This window comes from Oreochromis aureus, linkage group 19 (assembly GCF_013358895.1).
Source record: "Oreochromis aureus strain Israel breed Guangdong linkage group 19, ZZ_aureus, whole genome shotgun sequence".
NCBI classification, from domain to species: Eukaryota; Metazoa; Chordata; class Actinopteri; order Cichliformes; family Cichlidae; genus Oreochromis; species Oreochromis aureus.
In genome coordinates, this window is record NC_052960.1 from 23,829,707 (window position 1) to 23,855,998 (window position 26,292).

The 26,292-nt window shown below is 41.4% G+C and overlaps 1 protein-coding gene across 3 annotated transcripts in view; it reads right to left on the bottom strand.

The window, feature by feature from the left end:
* Positions 1 to 25,127, bottom strand: part of atrn (attractin) — a 126,729-nt gene extending 101,602 nt beyond the window's left edge. For all 3 annotated transcript variants that reach the window (XM_031742051.2, XM_031742052.2, XM_031742054.2), the window contains exons 1-9: positions 24,644 to 25,127; positions 14,458 to 14,541; positions 10,540 to 10,653; positions 10,318 to 10,446; positions 7,297 to 7,493; positions 3,832 to 4,000; positions 2,237 to 2,327; positions 953 to 1,202; positions 384 to 567 (exon numbers count right to left, since the gene is read on the bottom strand). In XM_031742051.2, the coding sequence (XP_031597911.2) occupies positions 384 to 567; positions 953 to 1,202; positions 2,237 to 2,327; positions 3,832 to 4,000; positions 7,297 to 7,493; positions 10,318 to 10,446; positions 10,540 to 10,653; positions 14,458 to 14,541; positions 24,644 to 24,882 (1,457 nt within the window). In that variant the 5' untranslated portion in view covers positions 24,883 to 25,127. The remainder of the gene's footprint in view (positions 1 to 383; positions 568 to 952; positions 1,203 to 2,236; positions 2,328 to 3,831; positions 4,001 to 7,296; positions 7,494 to 10,317; positions 10,447 to 10,539; positions 10,654 to 14,457; positions 14,542 to 24,643) is intronic.
* Positions 25,128 to 26,292: the final 1,165 nt, after the last annotated feature.

Consider the following 26,292-nt stretch of genomic DNA (forward strand, 5'->3'; position numbering starts at 1 on the left):
AAGGTTTGGAAAGTGATAATTAAAAATAATTTGGAGGCTCATCAGGTCAACATATTTTCCGCAGTGGCTGGTCAGCTTCAGACGTGTTCACGCTACTTTTGCGGTACAGCGTGCACGCAGGCAGGACACGTCATGCCCATTTGCTAGCAGTAAATGCTCCAGACTGCTACCTGGGATTTTCACACACCCACACATTCACATCATGCCGACTTTGTACTCAGGAGGTGGTAGTTTGACTGCTTATGTCCGATCCAACTGCTTGCACTCTCGCACGTAACTGCGCTGGGTATGATCAGAGCTGCAGTACATGTGTGAAAACCCTGCTACTGTAGCAAGCGAGCATATTTCATAACAAAACTCTGATACAACAGAAAATCTCTCACCATTTCCTCTTGCCCACATCAAACTTGTACAGGTCTCCTGCTAGGCCATACTTGTTGGCGCTGAAGGCTTTGTAGCCACCGTGGATGTAGATGGCTCTGGTGCTGGGGTCAAACACACTGCTGTGGCCATAGCCCCCCTGGACCAGGGCACCATCTGTAGACACGATGCTCCATGTGTTCTTGGCTGGAGGGTCACATGACAGTATTTTACTGGACAATAAAAATCTAAATTCAAGTTTTCACAACGTAATGAAATACTCAAATACAAGATTTTTTACTAGAGATCATTACTGCTGGGCTTTGCATTTGTTTCTCAAATCCATTATAAGTGTGAAAGACATATCAGACTGCCATCACTTCTTATTGCTGATAGCTCAGGTAATGATAACATCCAAATTGGAGATGTGCTCTTGTCCATCAGCCTCAGCAGCAAATTAATTCACCCCATTTTCTCAGGCAGATTGCGTCTTAGATGACTATGAGACCTCTTAAGCATCTTTTTTCACTCTCTTTTCGTAAACACTTATTTTTAGTTTAGTTTGATCACATTCACAGTGCCCAAAACCTACCAATATTGTACTCTTGCACCTGGCTGATGTAACCGTACAGAGGACAGTGCCCGAACAGAACTAGCATGACGGGACCGTCCCCCTCGTGGACAGGAGGCACAATGTGGGCAGAGTGTCCCACCACGGCGTACTGCTCCTTGGCCCTGGGGCTTAAAAGGACCCAGGTCTGATTCTGGATGTGGAAAACCCACAGCTGGCTGGAGACATTTCCTGTAGCATCGATCTTTCCGCCATACATGTAGATCTTACCCTGGAGGGAACAAAGAGTGAAGCAGGATTATATACACACTCCAAGGACTTTTTGCAGAATTTTGGTAACAAATTAAGTTAAACTTTCTTATAATTCATTGGAATAACTCACGGCAACAACGCTACAGAGTCTGCATCGCTCGCATGTTACATATAAGAAGAATTATTATAATCCAGCAAATAGATGACTATTTTCATGTCTTGTTTGATATAACAAAAATAACACAATACGCCTCCTGCTGTTTCGCCTTCTATGAATAAGCTGAAGATGGTCTGGAGGTCACACAGACTAATGGCTCTTCAAATTAAGAGCAGGCCATTTGACAGTGTTGGCTCCAGACTAAAAGTAGACATGATGAACATTTACGTAGGTGTAGCCAAGTTAGGAATTTTATTTTAATGCAGGAGCCAGTTTAGCTCAATCATATGACACATGGCCAGAGTAAAAGGCCCATGTTCGAGTCCAGCTTGTGGCCCTTTGCTGTGCGTCTTACCCTTCTCTCTCTCCCCACCTACCAGTCTGTATTCACTGTTTTATTATCACATAAAGGCCAAAACATTTTTTTAATGCATCATATAATTTTAACCAAAGAGACCTTTTGAGGCATCATGTGCAGCTTTCTATAAATCCGTTATGAGTAATGTCCTGAGAGGTGGTACACGTCACGTTCCATGACGTCATGGTACATGACGTGTAAATTAAAATTATTTAAATTCTGTCTGTTATGCATTAATGGACCTCCTCATCTTGTTATTATTCCACCAGGAGTCCCTAAAAGTCTTTTTGCAGAGAGGAAACTGCCTCATTTCTGCATAAAAACTCCCTGAGATTTATTTATATCTAAGTTGTAGATAACAAAAGGTTATCTAAAAGGCATACAGAAAGAATAGGGAGGTTGTAAGTTCATCGCTCACAGCTTCTTACGTATTGTGTTCAAATCACACTAAGGCTGTCTGTAAAATTTACCACAGTACGAAGATGTAGTTTAGAGCATGCACTCATTTTGTCCTTTCAATGACTTTCGTTTTACATACCTCGTGCAGGGCTAGCGAGTGGCCGTATCGTGGTGTGACAGTGTTGACGGAGGGGTCGAGGCTCATCCATGTCTTGCTGCTGATGTTATACCTGCAGGAACGAAGAAGCGGTTTTGCTCAGATTTACAGGAGGATTTTCCAGCTCACTTTAAAATTGTATATGAAAGTGTCTGTTCAAAGTCTTTCACAAAGTAACCAAACAAACATGAGCGAGCGCAGCAAAGATCCTATTAATCACTTGACTCGCTGCATGAGATTATGCATTTAGCTGATTTAAAGTGTGATCGTAAATGCCGGCCCTGCAGCAAACAGATTAGAGTTACTGCCTCGCTGCTTTTGCCTCTGCCAGCCTTTTAAGTTCCAGTTTTACATCAATCTCTCCTTCTGTTCCTGAGTTATGTTGTTGTAGTACTGGGCAAACAATGTTTTTGCAGCACGTAAGGGCATCGCAGTAAGACGGCCTTCGGAATATAAACTGATCGCTTCATTCAATCCCACGATATTTGTTTGGAATCTTGTGATAGTTCATGACATTTTGAGTTCTGAAGAAACCAAATGTTGAATTCAAATCTTTTTTTCATATAGAGCCAAATTACAACATCACTTTAAGGGACTTTTGCTGTAAAGTAAAGGCCATTAGATGAGCAAGCAGTTGCTGAAAGTGGGAAGGAAAAACTCCCTTTTAACAGGAAGAACCCTGCAGCAGAACCAGGCGCAGGGAGGGGCGGCCATGGGAGATGGGGCAAAAACATAAGGCTTCAAGTCTTCACATGTTAATGTGCTTTGATTTAATAAATCTCCAAAATTCAACAGTATTTGAGGAATGTGTGCATGTTTCGGCAACCTGGTAGTTCAGTGTTTTAGGACCTCTGCTTTGGAAACTAAAGGGTCATAATAAATAAATAATTAAAATAAGATTGCGGCACCTTTGAAAGATACCAGTGTATAACAAATATCTGAATCGCCAAGGCCTGATAGCAGGCCGGCAGTCAAAGTGGATCTTATGTTCAGGTATAACAGTAAGAAAGCATTGTTACACTGGGTACAAGGTAACCGGTTACACTTAGGGAGATTATATATGTGTTCTAATTAAATAGGTTGTGCAAGGCGGACAAAATGATCATTTACAGTGTCACATGATCTAAGTTTAAGAAAAAAAGAAAAAAACCCACACCTTGGCTTACAGGCAATCTAATAAACCAAAACTTGAGCCGAGGGCATGTGTGTGATTGTCCTGGGTGGAGTTAAGGGTGATAACTTTGAGCCAGTGCTGTAATTTTTATGGTTTTAATAACATGCCGTCTGTGTCCAAGACACACTGTCTGTACGGAGCTGTGTTCTTCTTCATGTCGATTTTCAGGCAGGAAGTCCTGTGGCTTCTTCCTGACAGCCAAGTACAGCTTTAGCCCTCAGTACACTGGGCATAAGTTTTAAATACTCAAATATTCTCCAAAAAAGACGCTGTGTTTGAAAAGAACAAACCCTGCAGTCGCATAGCAACAAGGAGAACCAGTGTCTCGCAGCTCTTTTGGACGAGAGCTGCAACCAATGCCTAAAAATCAAAGTGAAGATGTTCGCTGGGGGAGTCAACTTACGCTTTGACCATGTGATAGTCGGAGGCGTTAAAGACGTAGCCTCCTATGACCCACATGACACCCTGCTCAACTACAGCCTTGTGGGAAGCCCTGGCCAGCCCGGCCTCAGTGTACTCCTCTCGGCTCCAAAAAGAGGAATTGGCAGGAACCGAGACGGAGCAGTCAGGACCTGAGAGGGGAGGGAAAAACCACAGAGTTAAGGCTCCACAGGAAACTCGGCGATGTAGGAGGCTTGGTTAACTCAGTTCATTCCTTTATTTTCTACTTTTACAGGGACACAAAAAAGATGACTGTACTAAAATAAAATCAGCATAAAGCAAGAAGCAGAAAACAAATTTGTTTGCTTGTTTGTAAAAAGTCTTCACATTAAGAGGATAAAACTTCCAAGGATTTTATTCCTTTAGAGCCAAGGAAAAAAAAATTGGGGACATGCAGAACAATATATTTTTCCCACATGTACTCGCATTTAGTTATTTATTTGACAGTAAGAGTGTGACTGTGCTATAAAAGAGTTAGCCTTACGTGCCAATTTTTTGCCAAAACTTCTGCTTCAATCTACCTGATTGTCAAAGAGATTTCAAGGAAGAGGCTAAAGCAGGCGTGCTGCCATAAACTTGATCATAAAGTTTTTGGGGAATCAGCAATACGGAGAAACACTGACGTGATGCAGACGCTTTAGCTAATGGTGGAGGCTATTCTTTGAGGAAACCATAACTATTAAAGCTTCATTGTTTTCACTAAAATAAATCTTTAAAAAGACAGATGGCTGTGGCCAGAGCTGCCTTCCTCTGTTTATGGACGAGAACAATATCACCAGCATAAACCGGAATCGCTCCTGAATGAAGGGAAAAGTTTTCTGGCAAACAAAGACCAGGACAGGAATACAAAGATTGGCCTTTTCCTGTCAATCCTGCAGGCAGCGGTCGGGTCCGAGGGCTCTTTGATGACCCTTTTCATCTACAGTCTGTCCATCCTACCCGATGAGATGACTCCTCATCGGAATAAAACATTTACCAACCATTTAGCGCACATCACTGTACCGCACAGCAGAAACCGGATGTTCACAGCTGGACTGGTCATTTAAAAACAATACACATGCAATCGTGTGCCAGGAAAGGAAGTTCTCTGCTTCACTCCGACAATCAAGGTCACTTTACCTGTTCTGCTTTTTGTTCAGCAGCTAAATGAATTCCCAGTAGCTAATATTCTCAAACCTCTTCCTGCAGTGCTTAAATAACAACATTACTTTCACACCACGGTGGCATTTCCATAAATAAAAACAAACACGGTGTTACCACCTTTAAAAACATGTTACTTTTGAAGTGTATGGGTCTGTGAAAGAGAGATTAAAGACTGGGGTGGCTTGACTAAACAAGCATCTGTCTCTGCTTTTTGCACTGCCTGGTGTAGAAAATGAGTTCATTTGGAAGCTGGCAGCATAAAGTACACCAAGAGTGCTATTCCTCTGCTAAAACACCATGACAGGGTAATAAAGGCTAAAGAAAAACACCAGTCTGTTTCTCAACTCCCTCAGCTTTGGTAATTAGATTGTGAGCACACTGCGCTGCTGATATAAATGCGGTTAAATTAAGCCGTTGTCTCTGCTTGTGCAAAGCAGCGCAGTGGAGCTGTTTAAGAACTAACAGAGCGGTTAGAGCGGCCATATGGTCCGGCTCAAAAAGCATACAGCGGTGTCGGGTCATGACCAAATAAAATAAGTGAATAGTCATGACTCGACCAGAACTATGAGGAAGCTGATCGTGCTAAAAGTTCACTTCAAGTCCATCGGGTGACGGCAGATGGATGCCGTGGGGGCTGCAGAAACCTCAATAACAGCGCGGGAGGCTTAAAGCTTAAAGAGGAACCGGTTTGAATCACCAGATAAACAGGCAAAATCTGGACGGATGAAAGAAAACACTCTCTTTGCTAAACCTCCAACTGCTCTGCTGGAGCTGCTCAGTGCTCGACTGCACTGAGGTTTCCTCTAATTTACACTGAGTTTGCTTTTAGAAATCAACACAAAGTCCTGATATGGTAAAAAAAAAATAAAAGGTTAGAAAAATACATAAATCAGAATTAACTGGAACGAGCCATCAGTACCTTAAAGGTCTCAACATATAAGCCAAAGATGTTTTTTTCATTACCTATAACAGACTAAACAACTGTCATGCAGACCAGCGAAACTCTCCTTTCTCACAGTGTGAAGTTTAGCTCAGTATTTAACTAAGTATTTAACCAAGAAGTTTAATTATTTTGGTGTAGTATGAACAGCCATGGGGGAAGTCTTTATCCGTCCTTCTCAATATCAGCCCACTGAAGGAACAATGGGCTGGGAGGTCAGTTCCTTCATCATGATTATGCAAATTCTCATGACCACTGATCAATGGCCATGAGTACCATTCACAGAGAGTTGGGGAATGGCTGCAATCACAGCATAGTAAGATGGCGAAAGATGTACCCTTAGGCCCCCTCCTTGATTCAGAGATGGTCTGTCCTGAGATTTGAGTTCACCCAGGTGTCATCCACATACCTGAACCAATGTCAAAGCTGGGAAGGTGCCTAAAGAAAGCTCCAGCCAATCCAGGAGAGAAGGTCAACTGCTGACTAAGTGAAAACCTGTAGTGATCCCGTATGTGTCAGGAGTATCGGAACAGTTTCTAAACACCGGGTCTCTGTGGCTTTTAAACCCCAAAATACGCTGCGCCAAAAACTGGTCCACCCCAAGGATCGGGTCCCCCGACACAAACAGAGTAACATAGTGTACGCTGTTAAGTGCCAGGAGGACTGCCAGGACTTATACATCGGGGAAACCAAACAACCTCTGGCGAAGCGGATGGCACAACACAGAAGCGCTACCTCGTCAGGCCAGGACTCTGCAGTCTAGTTACACCTACAGGCCAGTGGACACTCTTTCAATGATGAGGATGTACACATCCTGGACAAGGAGGAACGCTGGTTTGAGCGCGGAGTCAAGGAGGCCTTTTACATGAAAAGGGAAAGACCATCTCTGAATCGAGGAGGGGGCCTAAGGGTACATCTGTCAACATCTTACTATGCTGTGATTGCAGCCATTCCCCAACTCTCTGTGAATGGTACTCATGGCCATTGATCAGTGGTCATGAGAATTTGCATAATCATGATGAAGGAACTGACCTCCCAGCCCATTGTTCCTTCAGTGGGCTGGTTTCAGTCATTGTGCAAATGTCCTGTTTATAAGATTGGGGAAACCTGCAGTCAGCTGAGACTGAAACGTTTCTCCCACTGAAAACGCTTCGTCCAGATGAACAGATTCAACCTTTGTGCATTGTTGATTGCCAGTCAAAGGCTTATTTTAGTCCCTGAGGACGATTTGGCTTGTATGAGAATGCTGAAGCCAACTTGCTGTGGATATTAACACCAGCAAAGCATATGTGAAAATGAAGTCGCACATCTGCTAAAGTGTTCCCGCCGAGCTGCCAGCCCTACCTTGCCACCCAGTCTTACAGACGCAGGTCTTGTCCTTGCAACTGCCTCTTTCAGGTTCCCCGCAGTCAGCCAGGCAGTACGGGATGTCACAGGCTTCCCCCTTCCAGTAGGTTTCGCACTTGCAGTACACAGAAGAAGTGGAGTTCCCCACCTGACACTCTCCATGGCCAGAGCAGTTGTTGGGACAGGTGTTCACTCTTCGAAGGAAGAAAGAGAAGGAAACAGTCAGAGAGAGAAACTGGAATTTCGATCTAAAAACCCTGAATAAAACAACAGGAAAACCTTTCAGCAACTGCATTACTTCTGATTCTGTGGCCTCGGCTGTCTCCGGGCTTAAAGCTAAAATATGCAACACCCCCCAAAGGAAAGCAGAATGTATTGCTATTGGCATCGTCCTTCCCTCATCAGGTGGTCAAGCACCTGTCTCAACACTTGTCAGTCATCTCAGAGGGATATCTACACTCAAACAGCACTGAGCTAGAAGCTGAGGTAAAGAAAGTTGCCCCAGGCACTGCAGAGCAGATGGCAAATACACTCAGTCTGCAGTAGAACTGTAACACCGGTGCTCTCAATGTCAAACAGGCTCCTTATATTATAACAGCTCAATGACAGTTTGAGCCAACTCTTCAGTCACATCAAAATATGAATTAGTTAGGAATCAGCACTCACTCCATCCACTAAAAGCAAGCAAGTATCTCATACTGTGGCAGCTGGCTGCTCAGGAATAGATGCAAATGCCTGTCCGGTGGTGCAGAGGTATATAGCTATAACTGGATATTAGTATGCATGCTGCAGGCCAGTGTATTAACAAATAATGAATGAGAATATAGTTTTAATAAGATAAAAATCTGTCTTCATTTGAAGCATTACAGGTGTACACCGAAGCCTAGTGATACCACATTGTGTTGTGTGGCCAGCAGAGGCTTAAACAGATTAAATGCATCTGTACAACACAGCTGCAGATCAGTGAAATAAGCACCATGCTCGTGCACAAACACCATATCACAAAATGAGACACTACTTAAAACATTGCTCTACTAACTGCAGAAAAATTTTAAAAAATAAATAAAAAGCACTAAGACAAACAAGTATTACCAGTCAAAGCTGGACACAGAGGCATTAGTTTCTTTCCTCCTGCAAACACACTTGTTGAGAGCGACGACACAAAAGGCGCTCGTGATTCTTTCATGTTCCTGCGGTGCCTGATGGTTTGATGTTTCGGCTCCTCCATCTCTCCCAGACACCAAGGACTGCAGGTGGGGGGGTTGGAAGGGGGGCACTTTGCTTTCATCCAACTGTCCTCAGCACAACATCAGTCCCATTGCTATGGCAACTGTAGCAGGGGTCTACTGTGCCATTTACAATTGTTTACAATGTTTAAAACAGTTTTGTTTTTGTTTTTTTGCTCTTATAAATTTGAATACATTTTTTTAGGTGCGTCTCCATTAAATTTTGGCCTCTGATTCAGGGTTTATTACAGGTCTGCTGGTATGTCAGCCCAGTGCACTGTTTCAAAATGATTTCTATTTTAGAAGGTTGGAAGCTCACTCAAAACAGAATTATTTCAGGTTATAATATTCAATCATGCAATGTAGCACAGTTACAATAAGTAATACAGCAACTCAACACTGGACCTGCACAAAGCGTCGATACCAGACTGCAGTGCAAAGAGCAGCGTCATTACACTACACCAAATGGAGCCATTAAAAGCATGTTAAAGAGGAGTGAAATGAACTGCTGGCATAGGCCCAAAGTACCGACAGAGGCAAAGAGCGGCCTTAAAAGTTCACTCCTTTTACTTATGTATAATAATATTTGCAGTACTTTCAGCTGAAATTAGTGCAACCAAACACAGAGTTAGAGCATAAGATAAAAGATATAAAAGTCAGCCAGGGTGCTGCATCAGCATTGATGTCCCCGGCAGATATGCTGAACATGGAGGTGAGCTGAGAGGAAAACAGTTCAGTTTACAAGCCAATCCAAGCTCCAACCCTCACCCACAGCCATGAGACAGCTAAAGAAGAAGTAAACATGCAAGAGATCCCGCATCTGACTCTGCTTAGACAAGCAGAGGAAACTAGGTGGATTAAAAAAGGGCATTCAAGCTTTTTAATTACTGGTCTCCATTAATTTTATTTATTTTTTTGTGACAAATTTATTATCAATTCCACAAACGACAGAAATACTGCAAGACCACATATATGGAGACAGTCTAATAAAAGGTTAAAATGCCAATAACAAATCTTAAGCTGAAATAAAATCAATGGTTGCATTACATGATGAGATGTTCAGTGGCTAATAACACGCGTGTTAGTATGGCCACTCTATCTGTCCAGTCCCTGGAAAGCAGGGAGGATCCAAATAGTTGGTTACACAAACAAAAAGACAGAAAAAGTGCCACAGTGTGTCTGAACAATTACAGGAGTATTGATGCTGCAACCACATACTGCAGCAAATGGACGGCAGTAACCCGACATGATCCTCCGCTAAAATGTTCTCCACTAATCGTGCCAGCACACCGGCTGAATCATGTAGCAAGTGAGAGGTTTGTATGCGTCATCGTGTCCCAAGGAAGGGTGTGAAGTGGGTCCTTCACCTAAATTAATCTCAGCCAGTGAAACAGAAATGATTTGCACAGAGGCTCTCCTGTCAGGGCTCAGTATCCAGGCATTTGTCATTTAGTAGATACTTTCTATCCAATGACTGACAGCACGAACGCATTTGCGGACCCCGAGAGTTGCAAACCCTGAGGCATGACAGGACTGCACAGTCAGCTCAGAGGATTATGAACAAGTCGATATGCGGGAGCTGCCACTCCAGCTAAAATATCAAAAATGAAGAAGAAGAAAGAAATGACAGACGAAGCCAACAACACATCCAGTTTCTGTATTTGTTTTGTGGTCCAGCCAGTCAGCGGAGAAACCTCAACCTCCCTGAAGCGAAAAGCCGAATCCTTGTTTGTTTAAAAATAAATAAGAAAATGTGGGATGTGGTACTTTGTTTTTTCAGTGATTCTCTCACCGGTAGGAAATGTTGAAGCCAGTCAGGTTGTAGGCTGCATCGCTGAAGAAGTGCAACAGGGCGTAGCCAGATTGAGACACCACCTCCGGGACGGTCTCGTTCCCATATCGCTCAGGAACAATCAGACCGCTGCAATAATAACCCAAAAGAAGAGTTTAAGGTGTTTTTATTACCATTTATACTCAAGTGTACTCCAAACCTGTCACATATTTGAAGCTTTACCTGAAAGCCGCCAGGAGAGGCGCATAGATGGAGTCGCCATCGTACACGTAGAGGTGGTCCCAGCTGCATTCAGTAGCAAAGTGGTTGAACCGTAATCGCAGAATGGTGTTGGGCCTGTAAAACACAGACGAGTTCTCAGACCTCACAGCTTTATACATGTCAAACCTTATGCCGAGCACTCGAAGACAGACCAGACTGAAAAAATAGCCCGTCTTTTTCAGATACCCGTTTCTTTGAGCAGAGGTCGGGAACTGCTCGCAAGATTTTTAGGTTAGCAGATCCAAACTTGTCTGAGCGCAAACCTCCGCCAAGGAAGCTCACTCTCTGGGCAGAAGTTTTTATTTTTTATATATTCATTTGGTTTTCTTTGTTCTTTTAAAATATACTTTAAGAAGTTTGCAGTGCAGTAAAACTCAAACAAGTACAGCATGACAGATGTTTACTTTGATTACACAAAGATTATGTAGGTGGAGGAGGTAATGGATACGAGGTATTGATCTGTAGATAACTGGGCATGAATTATTTCAGCCCATTATATAATATTATTCCACAGTATAGTTCTAACTAACGAGGCAGCTCATTCTCTTTGTCTTAAAAATACTTTCTTTAAAGACAGAACCCATTTTGAGGTGATATTTGGATCCAAACTGTAATGTTATATTTATAATCCCCATATATCAGTATCACTTCCTAAATCTTGCCAATATAAACAAAGGCAGCAGCATTTAAGCAGTTTTGAAGATAAGAAGTTTGACCTGATTTGACCTTGTAGAAGACGTCAGAGGTCCAAAGTAACAGGATATTTAATTCCCATATATCGGCCCCTATATGCCTATATGGTGTCAATACAAAACATGGTTTTAAAGAGTTCTACATTCCATTATTTTCACTTTGACCTTGAAGAAGTCGAGAAGAGGTCAAACATGACACACACACACACACACACACACACACACACACACACACGTCGGGTATTCATATCTTGTGGGGACATCTAATTGACATAATCCTTTCCCTAGCCACTAACACTAACCCTAACCCAATTGTAACCCTGACACTAAAACCACATTTTGAGTCTCAAAAATGCCTTCAGACCTGTGGGGACCTGGATTTTGGTCAATTTTTGACCAATAAATTAATAATTTGACCTTGGTGGATGTCAGCCGTATTTGAATAGATTGGTAACATGAGCTCACTCTACACGCCTACAAAGTTTTCTCAGAATTCATCCAAAACTCTACGCTATCGTGTTTACAGACAGACAGAATGGCACACATACAAACGCTGGCGCTAACGAGGCCTGTGGCGTGTCCAGTTAAAGAGCTTTCTATCTGCGTTATGTTTACGGAAGCATGCAGCATTTCTCAGTGCTGTGATCCCATTGCAAGATAACTATGGGTTTGTGTTGAGGCTAGCCTCTAAAAATCACAGCATCAACACACCAAATGTAAAATCGCTAAAGATAAAAAACAGGGTAACAGCAGCATTATAATCTTAAATGCATCAAAAACCCGGAATGGACAACTTAACAAGCACAAGCTGAAGGTTTTGGCACGCCTCTCACAGTGTCCTGAATTACATGTCATTAAAAAAAAACAAAAAACCCAACAACAAATGAGTTTCCAGACAACAAAAGAGAAGTGCATTCAAGGCCACCAGACAAAAATTAACTAAACAAGAATCGTGTGACTCTTCTGGCTACAGAAAGTCTCTGCAAGCTCAGATACTTGGAAAAGTGGCTCCAAGTACTAAAGAAGTAGCGCTTTGGGAACTTTGCACACTGTTATTCAAAACTGTAAAAGACAGAAATAAAGAATCAATCTTGCTTACAATTAACGAAATGCGCCGTCTTTAATTTTAAGCCCTCTGGAAATCATGTTCTGTCTCTGGTTTTCACACTAAGAGAACATTTGACCAGCAGTGCCCCAACGTTTCCAGTCCATTGCACTTAATTGTGTTTGGAAACAAACAGTTTCTCCAGGAAACGTGTAATTTTTTTATTAGATGGGACCTACAGTAGGGTTTTTGCTTTGTTTTGTTTTTTACATAGTTTTAATATGTGCAATAAAAACAATATATCCTTGTTGATTGGGTCACATTTAGCTTTGCACTCTTCAAACAGCTGAACTTGTGGACTGCAAAAGGCTACACCCACATTGACTCCAAAATTGAATGATACTTTCAGGACAATAAAAGGTGGATAATTAACTGGGTGATATGGTAGAAACAGTTACCACCTACAGCAGCATTTTTACTGGCCAACCACCAGCTACGCCTTTATATTTGAATCACATCGCAGTGTTCTGCACAAATCGGCCATGTTTTCCGTATCAAGTGTAAAAACCGTACAGCGGCGTGCATCCTAGTTATTCAGTCTGCCAGCAAAACACGATTACATCAAGCGAATGATATGGTAGACAAGTTTTGCTGTTGCACAATGTGTGCTACAGAGACAGTGAATAAACCAAGTATATGCGGCCGGGTGTTTTTATGCACGGGCAGTGTTCAGCAAAACAGGAAAAAACAAGCTGTCTTAATCTGTTTTTGATTGAAGACATTCATGAGATTCTTTAAAAAAAAAAAACCTCTGCTCTAAATTTGGGAAAACATCACTAAATGAAATCATTCAAAAGAGGAGGGAAGAACACAAAGACCCATTCAGTGCATCTACGATGAGAAACTAAGACATACAGGATGTGTTATGAATAGTCACATTTTTCTCTTTATAATTATATTTATTAGAGTGAAGCGATGGCTCCTCCTTAATCCCCTAGCAGACAAACTGGGGAATGGCAGCAGCCCCTGGGGTTCGAGTACAGAGGACTTGTGACTGGTAAATTGTTAATCTAATGTAAGCCCTTATTTTAGTAGGAAGCACTGGGACCCCTTTGAGCAAGGCATTGAGCAAAGCCACATTTTAGTAGTTATTTCATTGGCTTTCAGGAGATAAAGTCACTTCAAGCCACTAGAAATGGATTCGATATACTTAGCTGCAGAGGGAGCTTTTGAAAGTTCAAAGTGAGAGCATATCTGAAGCTCATAAAACCTCTTCAAGAATATTCTTGTCAGTGTGACGCATATAGCGCATATGTCACTACATTAACCTCTTGTTGAAGATGGGCTGAAGTCTCAAGATGGCATATAAAATGAGCCATCAGTATGTAATGAAACACTGGACGCCAGGGTGACATGGTGATTAGAGAAGCCATCCGGGAAAACGAAGGTTAGAAGTTCAAAACCATGTAAGATGTGTGCGGCGAGCAGAAGCGCGATCTCCTGAGCCTTACGTGTTCGCTCTTAGTTAGCCCCACCTTCCCCCGAACGAGCGTGCTGGCTATCTGCCTGGAATGTAAATGCAAGCGGCGGGTTTATAGTTTGGATAAGCTTGAAGCCAAAAAATAAATTAAAAAATCCAAAATCGTCGCTTTAAATCGATAGTCGGTGGCGTGGATATGCTGACTAAAACGATAGAGAAAGGAGGCGTATTGGATTTCTTACACTTGCTTTGCCATTCATTTTCATCCACATTACCAGAGCTGGAGCACAGCAGGAGTCTCCAATGTATACTGTGCACAAACCAATCATTATAAATACTGCCTGCAATATTGAGTTGCAGCCTCAGTTTTCACAATCCTAATCCCATCAGTCTCAACGTTTTTAGGGGTCCTTCCCACTGTTTTCCCCTAATGGCAAAAGCCGATGATCAATAGGATTGTGCCAGTTTTCCCAATGTTGTTTTTGTTTGTTTTTTCAGTCCAGGATGATATAATGTATTCAAAGCTGTTCAACGTCAATTGAAAAAGTACTCCTATTGCTAGTGCTATTTAGGACATGGCACAAATGTGTCTTGTGCTAATTAATTCGGCGCCTCTGAAGAAGAACTTGCTTTCCCATGGCGTTGTCTTTCACTGTACTTACTGTCCCTCAATGAGCCAGGTGCACTTGGTCTTGTATTTGTAGTTTCCTGGGCCGTCAGTCAGATAACCAGAGGGCCCCGTCAGTCTGAAAGGAACAGGAAAAAGAGAGAGAGGTCCAAGGTTACTGGTGAACATGTAACTTTTTAGTAGCTGACATTTAGCTGAAAGCACGGCTGCGCCCATGTACAGCCTCACGGAACTCCTAGAATAGCTATATGTTTGTCCTGGAATTGAATTACTTAGGAAAATCTGCCGCTGAAAGACTTCGTGGAAAACTTCAATTGAAAAGAAAATTGCTTATCAAACAATTGCTTCAATTTCCGGCTTTTAAAATGTGAGGATTGATGTTTTTGTATTGTTATGAATCATAACTTTAGCATGTTTGGAATTTGCTGTGAACATTTTGCACTACATTACATTTTTCTGGTGGACTTTTAACATCACAGACTCAGGATGGGCCTGGTAATAGTTCACAGATAACCGCTTTATGTAGTGTTCTTTAGCGATTCCCACTACAGAACTGAGCAGTGCTGAAGATCACGCATTATCCAGCTTTGTCTCCAAAATCCAAATTCTTTGCAAGAGAAAACATTATTCTTTACATCTTTCTTTTTAAAGACTCAATCCCTCTAGCAGCTCTCCTTTATCTAGTTGCAAATAACCTTTCCGTTTTGTAGCATTTTTACACAACTTTTGCTGCCTTGTTCTCAACTTGGGGTTCAAGTTTGTATGGGAAAAGTACCATATGTAGATATACAATTTAAAAAGTGCAGTACTAATGTGTAAATAAGGCTTGCAACATCGATCCCATATGTCGGTCCGTTTCATGCATGCACGACACACTTACAGCAGCACAGATAAATACTCGCTCACTCACATACTAACACATACTAATATATCACTGGCGTGGAAGGTCTTCACTGCAAGTGAAGATACAATGCTCTCCAAAGTAAACTGTTTGTGGATGGGAATTTTAAAGAAGCTAAAAAAGGCTCTGTATCACTTTAACGAGCAATTACAAGCAGCCTCGGTATGAGCAACGGAAAGGAAAGGAAAATGATGCATGTAACTGATGCATTTTTTTTTCTTATTTTTTAAGATATACGTCTTCAAATGCATTGCTAATTGAAACTTTGCAGTCATTAGAAATGACTACATGAAACAAGAGGTTAGAAAAGAGCCAGTAAGCAGAGAGTGTGCAGATAAACACTGACTTCTTCACGTTAGTTCAAGCAGCACCGTGGTTGAGCAAGCAACAAATAGGACAGCAAAGAGGCTGAGAATGATTAAAGCTCGCAGCAAATTATTGTCTGAGGCCAACACCATGACGGGGATGCACAAGCACTAATGGTACAGTATGGGATACGGCCTGTTATTGCCAATTCAATTGCAGCCTCATGACACAGCACCGGTCGGGAGGTGAATTACGCAAGGGACACTTAGATGCATACAGACATTGTATCATTACTGATGTAGGTCTCAAGGTGCGAGGAGTCTGCCAACACACCCAGTCGCTCTCTTGTTCCAAAACAGTCTCTCAGCAACATTTCACACTGACGTCTGCTGAGGAAGCTGCAGCGAACACACTGCTCCCGCATGCAGTTAAAGAAGCGATGTAAAGATGTCTGCAGCACAAGTGGAACATTTTAAAAAACGCTTTTAGCAAAATTCATCAATCGATACAGCTGAGCAAGTTTGACATTTTGCTACAGGTCTGAACTTGTATCTTATAATATGAGTGATTTTTTTAATTTCATGTCTTTTTTTTAAAATGGAAAATAGAAGTATTTATATCCTTTCACTTAAAAAAAACAAAACAAACCAAAAAACAGGATGTTCTCCTTTCACAGCGTCACGTTTTTTTGTTTTTGTTTTACAATCATCTCTATATTGAGAGCTTTTGGGGAGATTCCGTATTGCACAACTCAGGTTTGTTTGTAGCTAGGCAACAAGAAGTGCTGCACGTCCTTGTTACTGAAGACTTAAGCCTGCTCCAATTACTGCTGAGGTGCAGGCCTATAGTCCCAGCTGTGTGAATTGGAGGCTCATGGTCCAAGGCTAAGGGTGTTGTTAAGGGCGGTTAACAGGCCAAATGCATGACACTATATGACAACAATGCTCTTTGTGCTGTCGCTGCAACTTGTGGATGAAAGTTTTTAACAGAAACAGCAACAGAACAGAGACCGGGTCTCTGTGGTTTGCAAACCTGTACACCATGTCTGTAATTACAGATCAGCGATAATAAAGCCAGGCCAACAGGGACTTTCAGCTTTCGCAGCTAGCAGACAAACATCACTCTCACAGGGGGAGAAGCTCTAGAAGGTCATGAACTCAACACACTGATGCATGTGCAGTTAACATACTGTACTGCTGCTACAACACAATTATCCAACTTACAAGGCAAACAATATCTTAAAAAAAACAACAACAGGAACAAATCTGCAACCAAAGGGAAACTCATCAATCTTACAGTCGAACAACATTAGAGGAAGTGAAGGGTGACACTTCAGTGACCGAGTGATAGGACTGGCTTTGTGTTATGCCTCTAAATGAGCGACCAACTTGAAACTAATTCTAACAGGAACTGAGGGTCAACACATATATTAGGATTAAGCTGCACAATTAATTGGATTTTAGGCCTGATCACCATTTTGGCTTCTAATAATTAAATGAGCATGATCGAGCATGCTTTTGCTGTTTTAAAACACAAAGCAAATCAAATGCACTCTAAATCACTGCCCAGCCACATGCATGCATGGGCCAATCACAGCCGTTTCCACACTGCACAGCAAAGTTTCTGGACAAGTATACAACAAATGCAAATGTGTGGCACAGTAGAAGGCAAAGAGCTTGCCCCTTGAAGCAGATCATTACTGTTGTTTGGAAATTTTAGTGCAAGATTTAGTGCAAGTTAACCAAGAAGAAATCATATTCAAAGAGAGCTGTGCGTCTGCACCTCAAAGCAACACAAGTAACATATCTGAAAGGCTGAAAAGACACTAAATAGGAGTCTAACTGATGCATGAACTTTGCTACGAGTTTTAGTCACATTCATCATGTAGGTTCAGTCGAGTGAAAAACCTTATATTATTATTATTTGTCTGCAAAATTTAGGATAATCCAAAAGTGCAAGCAGTGCTCCTCTCAGTCATTTTGTCTTACAAAGATTTATATAGATCTGAAGATGTGTTACATTTACATTTTGTCATAAACTTAATGAATAATCGTGACAAATATTCATAATCTCTGATTAATTAGGAAAACTTCTCTCTAAATAGGATCACCGGCTATTCAGCTAGCAACCAAATATGCTAACAAAGAGACAAAATTCTAAATTTAAATATTGTTTAAAAGAGCTTCAGAGTCAAATTATTTGGTGAATAAACTAATAAATACTGATTTGTTGGCTGTGATGTAACATTTTCATATATTTTGTATCCCATTAGATGCTTCTGTAAAAGCGACATACCAGGAATTAGGTTACACATTTACAGCTTATCAGCTGCGACCTCTGAGTTTGTATTATGTTGGGACATGGGAAGGGTAATTTAGGACACCACTGTGTACCTAAAGCATACCTGGGAGCAAAACACTGAACTGAACTGGTAGTTGTTTCACTATAAATTCCTTGTTTTTGTTAAAGCTTATACTATACAAAAGGACCTGGTAAATTGCAATAAAAAAATATATTTTCAAATGGTATTTTTATACTGTAAAGGGGTTTAAAAGTATAAAAACAGTATTGAGGTTCTTTTAGCCCTTGGCCACATTATAGCATCCAGTTATATTAGAAATAACAACACCTTATCTTTACTTTAAGACAAAATACACCCTGATTTTAAGATAAAGTCTCTTGGTGTCTGTGCTTTCTGCTAGTGGCAAAAATTGATATTAGATTAAATGCTTCATTTCACAGAGTCTATTCTAATACAAATGGTATTCGTGCAGCTGAGCCAAGTGGTCTGCAAAAGGCAAAGTGGTGCAGCTTGACAGCAAAGCAAACAACTGCTTATTCAAAGGCGACAACAGTCGTGTTTCAGTGGTACAGCCTGGAGAGGCATGCTCAGACAGAGTGTAAATGCTACAGAGGCAAAAAGGTTTTCCCTCCAGACTCTGTGGGGAGAGAAGAAAGCGGCCTGTATGAGATTTTAAATCGATTACAGAATATTAGAAGGGCGATGTCACATTTTCATTGGATTATGTCATTACACAAAGGTGGTCATGATTTAAAAATTTGATATGACTTTGAATGTCATCGGGAAGAAATTTACCACGACATTTAAAGGAAACAAAAATCAGTAGCACAGCAGTGTGGCCATTAGTTAACTGGAGGAGAGGTGGCTTTTGTAAAGAGGGGCTAATCGACTAATATTTAAGCTACACAAGAGACTGAACTGTGAAACTAAAATGACCAACAGCTAACACTAAGATACACACATACATCAGCAGTGCATTAATGGAAGGGAGTCTTTTTAAAGTTGCTGTTTCTTTGAAACAAAATCCTAATAGATGTAAATTTTAAAATTCATTCAGTCACTAACACATAAAAGGACACACTGGGCAGTTTAGATCATGGCAACTCATACAATTGAAGAGAAAAGCAATTGGAGAAAAAAAAGGAAAATAGAAAAAAGGTTTCATTTATTACAAAGCAGTTGCAAACATTTATTAAGAAAACTTCAAAGGGGCTCTTTAACACACAATCGACTATTAATCTGTCATTTCAGCAGTTCCATTACTGTCATTATTTGATGAGAAAGCTTAGCGTGAGAACGAGTGAAAAACCAAAGGACTACAGCAGGAGGTCAGGAAACTAAATCATAGCACAGTCACTAATATTGCTCTCATTTTACTTTTATTAGATACGTGTAGTAGAGTAAGACGTGAGGAATGTGGGGAAAGCAAGCAAGCATCCGAGCCTACGTAATATATTCCCCAACTACTCTGCTATCAGTTCACCCAAATTACATTAAAGCATTTCCAGCAGCCACTTTCAGGTTGAGAAATAAGCAAGAACTCCCAAACCCTGAGGGGGGGGTGGCACTATGAGAGCACTTAGGATTCAATATGCACTCTTTACAGAAAACTATTAAAAAATAAGCAGGCAATTCAGACACTCTGTTGATTGGTGTGGGTTCCACATTAATTGAAACCAAAACTGGTACTCAAGCCGGTGCCAGAACATGAACAGGCATCAGACTCTCAGACTCTTTATGCACCACCCCATCCTGCTGCGTAAGAAAACTGGCTGTGAATCCCCATTCTATGGAAAAATAAATAAATAATTATCTCAGCAACATTTTTATGTTATGCTAATAAAAAGCGCATTCGTGTGACTCTAAGAGTCTTCGAACCAACAGGCATGAAGCAGCCTTTTGTAGACACTATGTGATAGAGATCAGCCTCATGGCTACAGTCGTTAATATGACAAGCAAGAATTGTAGCTACAACTTACAGTTACAGTTATAACTGTCACTTTATTAGCTTTTAAAGCTTTTTAAAGCTTCTCTAACACAGTGAGCCTGCATCCTAGTTTAACAGCTCCAGTCAGGCAGGAGAGGAAGAACATCCATCCATCCATCCATCAGCTACAGCAGTTAATGAACTGATCTTCCGAATCTCTTGCTCCACTCATTTCCTGTCAACTATTTGCTTTCATCTATTAAATGAAATCATACAATTAGCAAAATGTACTAGAGGAAAAAAACCCTAGAAGCAATTTACAGTGACTGAAGGTCCCAGGTGTGCAAACAACAGCATAAAAGTAGAAATCTGCAGCCATTACAGTACTCAGAAAGGAGGCGAATCTGTCTCTGAGAACGATTTTTAAAGGCACCTTATCAAGATTCCAGATACCGGTAAGTCAGGTGGACAGGTATCTGTGTTCAGAATTAAACAAGTCCTGTATCATGACCTTTCATGCAAACAAAGATCTTACAATTATTTTTTTTATTGCTCGTCTGATGAAACTACTTAGACTGTTTGGTCATAACGGCGTTCATAATGGTTGGAGAAGAAAAGAGAACACCAACCCAGCATGGTGAAGGTGCTATCAAGCTGTGGGCTGCTTGCTGTGGGAGATGAGCCCACTACAAAACACAAACGTAGAGGACTCCAAGAAAAAACAAACACTTAGGGAGAAATTTAATTTGAGCGGAAAAAAGCTTTTAATGTGTTTGAAATATAAAATTCTGATAAATATTAATAAGATACTTACAAATAAACATTAGGTTTATCAGCATCAACACTTGTAGGGGTAACAAAACCTTCCCAAAGACTTTTAAAGAAAAATTAATTCACTATCAGTTATCAAAAACTGACAGGTCCCTCCTGTTTGCAAAGGAGGAACATAAGCAGATGTCCACACGTAAGAAGTGAATTGCCAGAGAAGAAATTATTAAAAATAAGAAGTTAAATGTTTGTGATAAAGTCTCAAGCTAAAGATAAAAACTCTTCTATTAACAGATTTTTAAAAAGACTTTTTTTTAATTATCCATTTGCTTTAATCCTCTGTGGACCTCGCACACCCAGGGGCGTACAGTAGAATAGTTGAACAATAGATTTTATTGTGTTTTAAAGACAGCAAGCATTTGTAATTTAATGTTTTAATTTCAGATATGAAGAATTAAATAAGGAACCTGTCCTTTGTTAGTGGCTATCACAAAGCCCTAAACTCAGATAGAAATTTAAAACGCATGTGGAAGAAGGTGGCTGCCTGAAACTTTGAAGTCAACACTACCAAAGGTTAACAAAATGTACATAAACTGGTGATGCAGTAGGATTATTACTAAAGTTTCCCTGACCCAAAACAGGGGAATAACAGAATTAAATGTCCATGGAAAACAAAGTTAAATTATAACTAGGAAAATGGGAAATGAGTAGTCTCAAGTTCTTCAATAGTCCTTCAAGGCTTCTTGAAGAACATTCAAAGCTCTGTGCAAAAATAATATTCCGTTTCTATCAAACTGTTATCTTTGGGATTTTTCAGAGATTTATGTAATGAAATTTGAATTAATTTTGTGTTTTTTTCCCAGAAGGCTGCTAGTAACAAAGCACCTAAAGATACAAATCAAGTTTTCCGTCATGTGCAGACAACAGTGGTGCGTCCCTTGTTTTGGGTGGTTTTTTAATACTTGGATGATTCATAAGTCACCATTAAGTGGCTCCAAAAATAAAAAATCCCCTGAAAATGTCCATGAACAAGGACTGGACTGAAAATGAGTGAAAAGGATGTGCAAAGAAAAACCCAGAAAGCCTGGAGACCCAATGTTAAGACCACTCTAAACGAAAGAAATGACGGGTGCTTCAAGGCTTTTGCGCAGTAGTGTATATCAAAACAACAACAACAACGACCCCCTTCTTCATGTTGATTTTTGGCCCTCATAGCTAGAATAGGGACTCCATTTTGGCGCAGCCCTGCCACAGAAAGCTGCTTTTACCAGCATTCACCGAGCCTTGTATGGTAGCATTGTCTGTATGCTAAACACGGGCTCAGACCACAGGCTCTCCGTGAAAAACTATCAGCCCTTTGACCGCGTTAACAAAGTAACACAGTGCCGATTCCAAGCAAATCTGGAATCACAGCAGCAGTACGTTTACCGTTCCACTTCAAGATGATTAGCCTAGGGTGATGTGGCTTCAGTATCGCTTTTAATGCTGGACCCACTGACACAGGAGTGCTGACCGCTGAACATTACACTGTAAAAGAGTGCCCTGTTCTGCTATTAGCGAAGTTCACGGTCAGACAAGCAGCACCACAACCAGTCTGGCAGCACTGTGAAGAAAAGAGAGATCTCTGTTTTTTTCCACTTATCAGCAGAGTTTTAGCTATGGTCACTTACATGCCAGGATGAAGCTTTTAAAAGAAGCTGGAAAAGACAAACGTAGCAGCCTTAGAAAAAAACAGATTAACTTTAATGAGCCCCATAGGGAGGTTCATCCTAGCAGTTGACCCCCTGGGTTGTATTAAAGCAGTCCTGAAAAAGAAGCCAAAGCTTTGGTATTTTGATCAAGGGCGACTGAAAGAGTATGTCTTATACTTTTAATGCATGCCAGTCAACCACCACCCTACATTAAAACAGCGCGGTGTACAAATAAAGATCTACATAAAAGCCAACCATTGGGTTTGTCAGCTGTTTAGGACAAAATAAGCAAATTCCATTGACTTTAGCCTCTTCTCTATTACACATTACTAACTAATGAGAAAAAAAAATCATTAATATTAATAAACAGAGTTTAACTCCATTCAAACCCAGCGTTCTTAGAGCCGGGTACCCAGAATGCAGCTGGTGGTCAGCGATGATTTCCCACACTGATAGACTGTCGAGGCTGATACTCAAGTGCAACAGAATCACAGTTTTTATTCACAGCCAAGATGAGCCATTTCACCCAGAGACCACTTAAGCCCAGTGTACTGAAACATTAGAAGCTCACCAGCCATTCAGCCTCCATTTCACCTGCTCAGATGTGCTCACCAATCGGCTGCACTAATGTGGAAATTGTTCCAGTTTCCCTTCCCTTCATCATGACCGACTTCTGAGCACGCATAACACAGCAGGCCTCCCGCTGGCTCTGCTTTATGACCTGGCAAGACTGATCACAAGCAGAGGCAGCATGACACAGTATTAAATAAAAGTGAGTAGAAAATGCTCTGGACTCCCTTTACGAAAAAAGAGAAGAAAATCAGCTGCCTACAGGGTGGACCCGGCTCACACGTTCTTAGCTGCACAGACACGCTTGCACATCAGAACATGATCGCCTTGCTTAACAGCGAAAATAAAGAAAGCAGAAGTGTAAAATTACTTCAAGAGGTCACATTTGAGCTCTGTCAAGGAAAAAATAATTTGGGGATAATAATTTGTTTTTCTTATTCTGTGCTTGCTAAATGTCATAGTTGAAGGATGAGCAGAAGGGCGTGATCCTATGGAAAGTGATCAATAATATAGTCGTGACTGATTCCGAGTGAAGCTGTCATCAAGCTCATGCTGCAGGATAATTTCCAGATCAGAGGACAAACTCCAGTAATGCAAAGTGACAGTAAAATGGGAACGGAGGACGGGCAAAGCGGTAATAATTGCCAGTTTACAACTTTCGCAAATTTACAGCTTTGGCATTCACACACTCGCACACAAACTAGTGGCACTCATGGTTTAAATCGGAGTTAAAGAAAGCCAACACGGATGTGGGCAGATATGAGGGGGGGAGTGGGGGGCGAGCGAGAGATGATGCGTTAATGGGTTTGTCAAGTGGTACCTTCCTCCCACCTCTCAGATGTTTGCATGAGTTTCGCCAACAGCACTAACCTGGGCAGCTCAGCTGTAAAAACACAAAGTGCTTTCAGTGTGCACCCACCCTCTATACTTTGACCCTGAGCTGCTGCTGTCCTGGCATCAGCACACAATATCAGTTATCTGAACGTTTCAGTGGGCCAAACACCATGCAGGCAGCTTTTCAAAGAGTCCCGTGAAGCTGAAGAATGCAAAGCGTCTCACCTACTGGCCTGAAAACGTGGGACACTACCAACAGAACAGCAGTCTAGTTCAGTTAGAGATAAATTACTCTGTTAGATTGGAAAAAAAAAATAGAGGCTAGCAGAGAGTGCACTGTGGTTACAAGTCAAAATGGTTTTGGTGGGCAGATAATACATAAAAATAGATGACACGTTTGTCTGTGCTGTCAGATTTTCTACATGCAGCCCGGCTACTCCTCATGGTTCTGTCCTTTCTGGTAGGTGATCTTAGCCCAGAAATGGTGTGTACGAAAACAGGCTGATGATGTGACTTTGGTTTGGCCAGAATACTCCCGATCTGCGTGAATGAGTGGCAAGATGTGACACTAATTCGGATTAAAAAGCTCTGAAGCTCAATGTTGGTCAAATGTTAAATACCACATTCACACAGGCATAGCCGTCCAACCCACACACTTGAACCATTCAGCAAACACATGCTGCATTTAAACCAGGAGGACTGTGGCCTTTGGGGGGAACCGCTTCGCTTGTAGCTGGGGCAGAGGCAGTAGCAGACCGGTACTTGAACGCCTCGAGTGTGGGCTGCTCGCCATCTCCAGACAAGGACTGTCAGGTCTGAATTAGCAAACATTTGGCGCAAAACAAGGCAGACGTAGACTCCACATTCAGCTTATGTCACTGCTAACAGTAGGCTATAATCTGCCAGTGTGTTTTACTATACCTGAATCGCCCTCCGCAGTGCTGGCATTGGTCCCCAACCCAGCCGGGGAAACATACACATTCGCCAGTGGCGGTGTTACACTGGCCGTTCATACACGACTTATCGCACTCCTTGGCCTCGGTGAAGCCAGGCAAGCCGGACAGCAGCCCGATAACCGAGAGAAGGAGCGCGGTGGTCAGCATCAGCAAGCTCCGGTCCCGACCAGAGCCCGAGCAGGCCCGCCGCGTCGCCCCGTACATTCTCTCACAAAAGATGGCTGCTAGATGCAGGCGCTCCGCTGACTTCGGAGATAGCGAGCCGACGAGCTACCTGTTGATGTAGTTCCGTTTATTGGACCAGAGGTACGGTTTCCCTGGAGGGAAGGTTTAGTGTCTTCGCTGAACCTGGTTTTCGCCGGTTACTTGGTTTACATCTTTCCAGTGGTTGTGTTTCCCAGCGCCGCACCAAGCCGCATATTTACATCCAGAAGTGACGTCACGACAACGGAAATGCGCAACGGAAGGAGGCAGAGCGCGCAGGGCTTTAAACTTTTATGTTGGAAGACAGGAAAAGTCCTCTCGTTTTCCCAGACAGCTCTTTAGCGGCTTTCTCTTTATTATTATTTTTCTCTAAAATAAACACCGTCGTCCGTTTGCTGCTCGTGTTCTAAGCGTAGCTCGATGTTTATTTTAATATTTTTAATACAAAATAATAATATTATAAGAAATATGACCTTTCCTTATAATGTTTCGCTCCCATTACAGCTCATATTTCACTTAAAATCTCAGTATTTACGATTTAAAAGCTTATACTCCTGAGAACAGCAGCTGTTGACATTAAATTCATCTCCTGGGTTTATTTATTTATTCATTTATTTATTTTTAAATCAGATAATTGTGTACCAGATAAGCCTTCACAATATTGCTTCTTAAATTTTATGATTTTATGGACATATTCTAAGCTTAAGTTAAGCTAAATACCCTATTTGGCAATAGCTTAAAACTTTATAGTCATGCGTCATTGAATACGAGGAAAAATGTATACCACTATGACTGTTATAGTACTATAACTACACTTTCCATGATGCTTTGCACACACAACAGGACAACGTTTTTAGTTATAACTTGTGAAACTAAGACTCGTGAGAACTGTTAACCTTGAATTCTAATCCGAGATGTGGAATCTCACAAATCATCTTACATGCTGTGGTAGAGAGAGGATGCTGATGCAAGATACTGAAGGCAGAATCCTAAACCACAAGTGAGCCTCTGTATATCTGATAAATGGTCCCAAACAAAATGCAAAAGTTTCACTTGGATTTATAATCTAAAGAACAAGAAGTCCAAAAGAAATTTAAAGACCAGATGGGCGAATGCCTCCTGCGAGCTCTGCTTTATGATCTGGACACACCATAATACTTCTACCACCGTGCTTCACTGTGAAGACTGTCTTCTTAGGGCGATAAGCCTCTCCATTCATTTTCCGTATCCAAACAGCTGTATACTTTTCATCTCTCATAATCTTTCTCCTGGCTGTCCTTCATGTTCTTCTGTCTATAACCTCATAGTCCATTCCTGTGCAGAGTTTTAGCGATTGTGTTCTTTGAGACTACAGTTCCCATCATTCACTCATGTCTTAGCAGATGTTATGGGGTTATTTGACATTTTTTT